Source organism: Anthonomus grandis, chromosome 6 (genome assembly GCF_022605725.1).
Source record: "Anthonomus grandis grandis chromosome 6, icAntGran1.3, whole genome shotgun sequence".
Taxonomy (NCBI): domain Eukaryota; kingdom Metazoa; phylum Arthropoda; class Insecta; order Coleoptera; family Curculionidae; genus Anthonomus; species Anthonomus grandis.
Window position 1 is genome coordinate 26,937,928 of NC_065551.1, and position 8,846 is coordinate 26,946,773.

Below are 8,846 nucleotides of genomic sequence, written 5' to 3' on the forward strand. Positions count from 1 at the left end.
TGACAGAACTTAAGCGATGTTGTCAGATGACTTATTCGAAACTGTGATAAGTGTTTGGGCAAATGGGAATTGTAGCAAAATCCTACTATTTCTAGTAACTTGGGCGTGGGGGGGAAACTGACATTTGTCGGTATTGACAAGCGCAGATTCCCCCATTCATCGATCATAATAAAAGTCACAAAAGCAAAAGTATTTTTGTCTATTTTTTTTCTCTAAAAATAATTTCTGATTAAATTGAAGTATTACGTCTGTTCTTGCCCTTTTTGTGTTATTCATCTCAGTGCGAATCTGTGACAGAACAAAAAATCGTTACTGGCCGCCTGGGAGGTACCAGAAATACCATCTGTTTATTTACGAAAGTAACGACCTTGCGAAATAAAAATAAACGGTCTCGCCTAAAAGAATTGGTATTTTCAACGGCCCCCGGGGTTTTTCGTATCTATCCAGCCAACCGCAACCCGACCAAAATGAAAATATCCCGAAAAAATTGCTTTCTGATTGTCTAGGCTATCTGCCCATATCACTTTCACAATTTTTTCTTTGATTGATATGGTTATGGTTCTAATTAAACCAGATCCACTGGTATGGCTGGGGAACTGTGCAAACTCCCTGAAAAACAGTATGATTATCTTTTAAAATTTCTACTTGTTGGCGATAGTGATGTTGGAAAACAGGAAATTCTTAAGGATCTTGATGATGGTGCTTTAGAGAGCCCTTTTTGTAGTGGTAGTGGTAAGTGTACGTATTGTTCAATTCCTAATACTCAAGTAATTATTTAGTTTACTAAGGGACTTATTTGTTATATAGTACAGGTTATCTATAGTCATTCGCAATCTTTGTAAATATGTTGCTATGATATTCCAGGAATGTTTAGTTTATTTCATTGATATCTCAGAAGGATTCTAGGACTTCACATGATATTCCTGAAATATTCTAAATATCCTTTATGTATTTGACTATAACATTGCTAGAATATTTTTAAGTTGATAAGCTTCTTGTGTGTTAAGTTTTTGTTTCTTGAAGTTCTTGTAAAATTGTTAAATAGTTTAACAACTATGAGATATTTTATCAAAAATCACTATCAGAATGAGAGTAAAGAAGATTAATAGTTTCTGGTATAGTTGTAACTTTATCTACTTATATATGGACAACATTTAATTTTAACATCAAACAACTCAACAAATATGTTGAAGTATAAAATGCAATTTTCATCTTATTTAGTTCATTAATCCTATCTTGTAGGTCATAGTAGTTATCTTAATTGACTTAGGATTAGGATTTTCCTGTTGTTTTTTTAAAACTTAAACCATTATACCTGGAAACCAAATTTGTCTTGACTCTATTCATATATTGAATAAACCATACTCAAAGATTAAAGAAGCCATATTTATCAAGAAAATAAGAGCTTTCTTTATTTCATCAAGCATTTTATTTATGTTATTTTAAGTCTTTTAAATGATGTAGACCATTCTTTTATAATAATATATTATTTTTTTAATATTATAATATTATTTTGGAAAAACAAACTCTTAAAAACTACAAAGTCACCAGACAAAAAACTTGTAGCAACCTTTTTTTAAAACAATTAATAATATTTTAAATTGTCCTCCTAATTGCTCCTACAAATAACATTATAAGTACAATGAGAAAAACTAGCAAACCCATATTTATCTCATGTTTTATCTACATTCTACTTTTTAGCAAGTTTTTTGTGTGCTAACTAAAACAGGAACTGGTTTAATGAGGTGTAAAGCATTTACATGACATGTATTTTCTGCATGCATGTGTAACTGTTTATAAATGTGGTCAAAGTTCAACATTCTATAGAAGTAGCAGTAGCACTAGAAGAAATATAAGAAATTAACAACCATTTCGGGGAACATTTTAATAATTTTGTTATATTTTTAAATTTAATTGTATATTAAAGTTCGAAATTGCTCCCATTAAAACAGTTAATAAATATAAAAAACACAGATATAGTTAACCAAATAAATAACATTTGAATGTAACCTTTATATAGGTTTATTTACATACCCAAGCTTTGTGAAAAATAGAACTGTAAAAAAAATAAAAGGGGAAGAACATTGTTAGATGTAGATAGAAATACTTATTTGAGATGTAAATAAAATCATATGCTATTGCGATTTAAAGGATGGAAAGGTTCTTTTGTTTATTATGTATGTATGTTTATAATATTGTTCCTGTGATATCTGTTTGCCATTTCTAGTACTTGTTTGATGAAAAAAAGTGTAATTTAGGGGAGTTTGGAAATGCTTCTTCCTTTTGTATATGGTTGATATATGAAAATATATTTTATTACTTTTTATTTTTTAATATGTATGTGTGCTGGTTGTTTCTTTTTTTCTCTCTCAATTTTAGCTTATTTAAGAAATAAAAAAGGAAAAAGGCATTTTTTTATAATATTAACTTGTAATAATTGTTAATAATTATAGTGTTTGTCCTGAGGATGACTTTAGAAAATGCGAAATGATTAAAGAAACTTTAGTTTTATAGTATTAATTGTTGGATCCCCAATCCAACAATTTTCTCCCCTCTTTAAACAATTCTAGATCACAAAGCATACCCTAAACAAAATAAAAAGTAAATTCAATAAGAAAAAGAGTAACAACATTAATCTAAATCAAAATAAATACCAATTTTTACACAATTTCAAAACGTATAATGTGTGTTAATGAGGCCTATAGGAACCAACCATTTTTTGTGCATGTAAATTTTAAATTAGTTAATTAAATAAGAGGTTTTATGAAATATGGTTTTTTACAGCTTATAAGACCACAACTATTCTTCTTGATGGCAAGAGAGTGAAGCTTCAACTGTGGGACACTTCAGGACAGGGCAGGTTTTGTACCATAATAAGGTCTTATTCCAGGGGAGCCCAAGGAGTACTTCTAGTCTATGATATTACAAATAGGTAAAACATTTAAAAAGATTAAGCAAGGTTGTTGTTCTCTACACAATAAAATGCAAAACATTTTTAAACCAATAAATTATGGATTTATATTGTTTTTTTTATTGCTATTATAATAGCCATTATCAGATACTAAAAAAAACACACAGAATTCACAAACTTTTAATCTTAATAAGTAGTAATGCATTGGCTTCAAAGCATTTTATTGTGGAGAGATCAACAACCTTGCTAAACGTTTATAGTTCCACTCCCGTGCTAGAAATGTAGAAATGCAGAAATATTCTCAAACCATGAAATAAAATGAGATAAGTGTATCAAGAATTTTATTGTATGAAAATAGCATTTTTGTCTCCATTAATTGCTAGAGATAAAATAAAACAACAAATTCTGAGTACACTAATAAAATTTATACAAAAAATCTAATCTATAATAACATTTCCAAACAAAAGTTCTGTTTTTTATTAAAGTTTAGCAAAGGTACAAAAGAACTATAAACTTTTTAAAAGAAAAAAGTTAGTATTATTGTGACCTTACTCAGGCCTAGAAATATCCAGCCATAAAAAGCATTGTATACATAAATTTTTTAATAAATAGTAACTCCATAAATAGAATGGTTTGGCGATTTTTTGCCATAAGTTACATTAAATAATTAGGAAACTATTAAATAAAAACGTGCTGGATCTGAATCTGAGAGGAGTCTTCTAATAATGCTTCTAATGTGTATGCTTTTACCAGAAAAAGAGTAGTTTCTTACATTGCAAAAAGTGATTATTTTTGACAAATCAGTTTTCACTATTCATTTTAGGTGGTCCTTTGACGGTTTAGACCGTTGGCTTAAAGAAGTCGATAGTCACGCACCCGGTGTCCCAAAAGTACTAGTAGGAAATCGGCTTCATCTCGCATTCAAAAGGAAAGTCCTGCAACGGGACGCACAAATCTACGCGAACAAGCATAGTATGGCCTTTTTTGAGGTCAGTCCACTGTGCAATTTTAATATACACGAAAGTTTTTGCGAGTTGAGCCGTATGGCCTTGCAGAGAAACGGAATGGAGCGGCTTTGGAGGTAGAAGGTCCCATTTTTGTTTCTGTTTGATTTAAATTGCAATTTTTTTAGGTCAAACAAAGTGCTGAGTCTTCAGGAACTGTGCTGCAGGGCGATAGTGGCGCGCACTACTGTCTACAGTATTGAACAGTTGCCGTTGCCCACTTGCGTCAAGTCACATCTGAAGTCTTACGCGCTGACTTCAACCAATGCCCAGCAGTTTAGGTATACGAGTAGCAAGAAACGTGGTGGGAGAAAGTTAAGGTAAGAAGAATAAAAGGTCTGAGTATAAATTTTTTAGTTGACATTTTTTTAATGTAAGAACTATGCATGGAATTAACAGAACTGAGACTAAATTAAAATTTACAAAATAAAGGTGCACAGAAACTATAAAAAATGTTATGAAAAACAATTAAAATCAATTTGGGTTTCTCGAAGGATGTACAACGGTTATCTTGAAATGTAACAGATGTTATATAACATAATTTTAAATAGAAAATGTTTGACATAATTATAGATCTAGCTGAACCCAGTTTTTTTACCCTAAGGAAATTTTATGAAACTATGATATAAAAGGTATACTAAATGAATTCTTTAAAAACTCTTCATTTTAAAGTCTCTTAGAAATTTTTTTGATTATAAAAATACTAAATTTATATTATAAAACAGAAAATAGAAATGTTCCGAGAGTTACAGGTGTAAATTCAATGTTGAACATAATAAGAAATGGGTTAGTAATCTTGAGACATAAAACGGTGACTTTATTTATTGTGAACCCAAATTCCAGTAAAAACTATAAATTAAGTTTAAACTACACTTAAAGTCGTATCTTTAGCAACAGTGAGTCGGTTATTATATTGGAATTTTCGTCTGGAGAGGACTTCTATAATAGACAGTTTTTCGAAACCATTAAAAAGTATCACCGGTAACCACAAATTGACATATATGACATTTGAAGTGTCATTTATCGTATATCTCTACCAGCACCCTTCGCTATCTTACGGACGATAGACAGCCATAAACATTAGGGAAACGCATTCGCATCAATGTTGTTTACTGTGTTGGATAAATAATTGTTAAAATTAAAATTGCCGTTAATATTGGCTCGGTTTACATTATTAATAGGTGGGTTAATTATTCTTAAGAACATGGCATCATCTAATCAATCATATTATAACTTTAGATAATTTTCAATTTTTAAATAACGCTACCTCATTAAATTAGATATACTATTATAGATCAAATATTAATAAAATATTTATAGCTTGTTTAATATCAAATAAAAAAAAGGTTAGAAAATTCAAGGAGTCATAATCACAAAGAAAACGAATTTCTTCAAAATAAAGTTTTTTGCTATCCTATGTCTATGTTAAGCGTCAAAACATATGCATCTTCGAAAACTGTCTATTCCTACTTTTAAAAAGTAAAGTCATTCAAAAATACAATCTTAAAATGTTTGTAGGAAAAGGAATTTATCCAACTAATTTCTCTGTGGGCAAAAAAAAATAAGGGGTCTAAGTTGGAAAAATTCACGATATGGTTTTAGCCGATCGGAGATTGAAAGTGAGAGAGATTGTGGAAGCCATAGGCATCTCACATGGTTCAGTAGTTTCAATTTTGAATGATCATTTGGGTATGAGAAAGCTTTCCGCAAGATGGGTGCCGCGTTTGCTCACAATCGACCACAAACGCAACCGTGTGACAATTTCCCAGGAGTGTTTGGCGTTATTCAACCGCAATATGGATGAATTTTTGCATCGTTTCGTCACCGTGGACGAAACGTGGATCCACCACAACACGCCGGAGACCAAACAACAGTCAAAACAGTGGATTTCTCGGGGTGAATCGGCGCCCAAGAAGGCAAAGGTGGGTTTGTCAGCCAATAAAGTCATGGCGACCGTTTTTTGGGATGCACGCGGTATAATCCACATTGACTATCTTTAAAAGGGGAAAACAATCAATGGAGAATATTATACCAACTTATTGGATAGATTCAATGAGGAACTGAAAGAAAAAAGACCACATTTGGCCAAAAAAAAAGTTCTTTTCCACCAGGACAATGCAAGGGTCCACACATGTGCAGTTTCCATGGCAAAAATCCATGAATTAGGTTACGAATTACTCCCTCATCCGCCCTATTCTCCAGATTTAGCCCCCAGTGACTATTTCCTATTCCCAAACTTAAAGAAATGGCTCGGCGGAAAGAGATTTGACTCCAACGACGAAATCATCTCTCAAACAAATGCCTATTTTGATGACCTCGACAAATCATATTTTTCCGAAGGGATAAAAAAATTGGAGAAACGTTGGACTAAGTGTATAGAACTCAAAGGAGACTATGTTGAAAAATAAAATAACTTTTTATATAAAAACCTGTCTTTTATCCAAAAAGTCACGGACTTATTGACCCGCCCTCGTATATCGATTACGGTCGATCGCTACGATTTGTTATTTTATGTATACAGTACATACAATCCCAATACAAGAGCAAGTAACATATGCAGCTTTCTATTAGTATAAATAATTGAACCCTTAAATGCATCAATTATGGTAACCCATACAAAATACTATCATCAAAAATAAAAGACTTTAAAATTATAATTTAATTTAATAATTATAGCAAGTGATAAAGTTTAAATAGTATAGGAGACAGTTTTTTTATTATTTTGAGCTGTGACACTATGTTTCTCTTTTATTTAATATCAGAACAATAATAAGAATTTTCATCTAAATAACATCTAAGTTATTTTGGATATGTAAATAATTTCTTATCCTATAAACTCTCCAGGTTATTTGTTTCAGGTTCACAAGCATCCCAACTACTCCGGGGCTGGATGGCCGAACAAGCTGCGTCCCACGTAACTCTTGCACAATCTCCTGACGAAATAGGTTACTCAATTTTGTGATAGAGGTCTTTTCGATGGGGATATTTCCCATTTTCGTTATACTCTCGATTTACACGTATTACCTCTTTTTACGGAGACTGTACTTGAGCTACGTTAAGAGCGATTCGCACGGCAAAGACTGAGGGATTTTTTTGTACGATACCTCTCCTTTAGGAAACGTTTGGCAATCTTTATATCGGATGAAATCTTAAAAAATAAGTACAACTAAAGAGTTTTTTTAGAAACAAAAAATAAACTACACACAGGGTGTACTCAGCATTAGTAGATGTTGTGATTTGTATTGTGTCGTAGCTCGTAAGTACGTGTCCGTAGAATAGAGGGAAACTTGTTAGTTTAAGAGCCATTTGTTTTTTGTTTGATAAAATGGCAGTTTTTGTGCCGTCCCAAAGTTACAGGTTGTTTAAAGACGAATTGGTGAAAGTCCTAAACCAGTGGTAATTTTTTATTTTTTTTTGTGAGGATTACATTGCTGACCTCAGGGATTTTTAGGCGTACACGAATAAGTAATTTAATATAAATATGTGTAAGGATCCTTCGTTAACTTTTATTAAGTGTTGTATGTCCTTACGAAACGCGTGTCCTGTAGTCAAGCAATAGAGGTTCTTGAATTTGAAGAGAAAGCTTCGAAATATTTTGGTTCAAGCATAATGCTAAGATATAAGAATTAAACTGTTTTTGCTTTTAAGACCTAATTAGTCTCTTAAAATTAGATAAATTTCAAGCAAGGTTCCTTCAAAGGATTTACTAGTTTAGTTTTTATGTTCTTATATGAATCAATTATTTTAATAATCAGAGATGTTACATTAACATTCCTTTTATGAAATTTTAAAATATTTTGTTATCACAAAATTATGTTAGATTTAGTGCTTATGATAATATTATGCTTAGTGCAGACATCTTGATACACGGTTTTCTAATGGAACTCATTCATTTCCTATAAGAAATATGTCCATACATTTCACTATAGCACTACTAAATTAAAACAAACAAATATTTTTTTAACATACCTTAAAACATATAACTGCAATAAAATATCAATGATCAGAATAGAATTACAAAACTAAAAAAGTATATCGCTTTGAAACCATTTTGTCGATAAAGACGATCCCTGCTTAGATCAGCCAATTTTTCAAAAATGAAATAGAAACTCATTCTTAATGAATTTAGGAATACCAATGACCTCGTGAAATATCCTTTAATAAATTTATACGTTAGTGGTAAGACTTATCCCGTTATTATCCACCGTTTTTTTTAACTATACTAGCTTTTTCGGTCTTTAAACCGTTATACTTTGTTAAACTATTAAATTTTTTTACCAAATTTTCTGTGTTAACGTTAGTTTCTAGTGTAAATATATTTTTATAGCAATACCATGTTGTATATAAATATCTTCTATAAGCTTTCAATTTATTCTTATATACGGATGTACTTTACACTGAATATTCTCACTTGCCCCATAGGTAGAACGTTAATATTTACTAACATTTGTTTTTTCTTTCTTTTAGCGGTAAGACTTTTTTTATCATCCCACCAAATTTTATTTGATTTATATTGCTTCACAAGAGGAAAATTATGACTGATTCATTTTGTATTTATTTTTTCGTTAATAGTTTTTTTTTGGATAAAATAGCTTACTATGTTAAAAACATATTACGATACTTATATAGGAAATACATTTATTTTTTACGTATTTTGGTAGATTAACAATGTATGTACCCTTGATGTATCAAATATAACCTGTTTACACAAGCTGATTTTTATTATGTTTTTTTATTGGTAAGATACACGTTCTTTGAAAACTAGTTTGCGAAAGACCCTCTGCTATTATATTAAATTAATCATAATTATTATTGTCCTGTGGTTGAAACCTTTGGTGTGACACTCAAATTACGAGCCAGTTTTATCACCAACCAAAAGTCTTTATTTTTACTCTCGATACGTGTTTCGCTAAGGATGTTTCGGGAGAAGA

At 31.0% G+C, this 8,846-nt stretch overlaps 1 protein-coding gene across 2 annotated transcripts; it reads left to right on the forward strand.

Moving 5' to 3' along the window:
• Window positions 1–134: 134 nt before the first annotated feature.
• On the forward strand, window positions 135–8,626 carry LOC126737547 (ras-related protein Rab-40C). 2 transcript variants are annotated; one of them, XM_050442477.1, is made up of 5 exons: window positions 135–732; window positions 2,785–2,932; window positions 3,735–3,992; window positions 4,044–4,235; window positions 6,774–8,626. In XM_050442477.1, the coding sequence occupies exons 1-5, from the start codon at window positions 585–587 to the stop codon at window positions 6,850–6,852; spliced, it is 825 nt and encodes a 274-aa protein (XP_050298434.1). In that variant the 5' UTR covers window positions 135–584; the 3' UTR covers window positions 6,853–8,626. The 2 variants fall into 2 exon arrangements, with proteins under 2 accessions (XP_050298434.1, XP_050298433.1); XM_050442476.1 differs by having other exon boundaries at window positions 136–738.
• Window positions 8,627–8,846: the final 220 nt, after the last annotated feature.

Coding starts and splice junctions, on each gene's coding strand:
- LOC126737547 (XM_050442476.1), top strand. CDS start 585: ATGGCTGGGGAACTGTGCAAACTCCCTGAAAAACAGTATGATTATCTT. Junction 739..2,784: donor TTGTAGTGGTAGTGGTAAGT/GTACGTATTGTT, acceptor GGTTTTTTACAG/CTTATAAGACCACAACTATT. Junction 4,236..6,773: donor CGTGGTGGGAGAAAGTTAAG/GTAAGAAGAATA, acceptor TATTTGTTTCAG/GTTCACAAGCATCCCAACTA.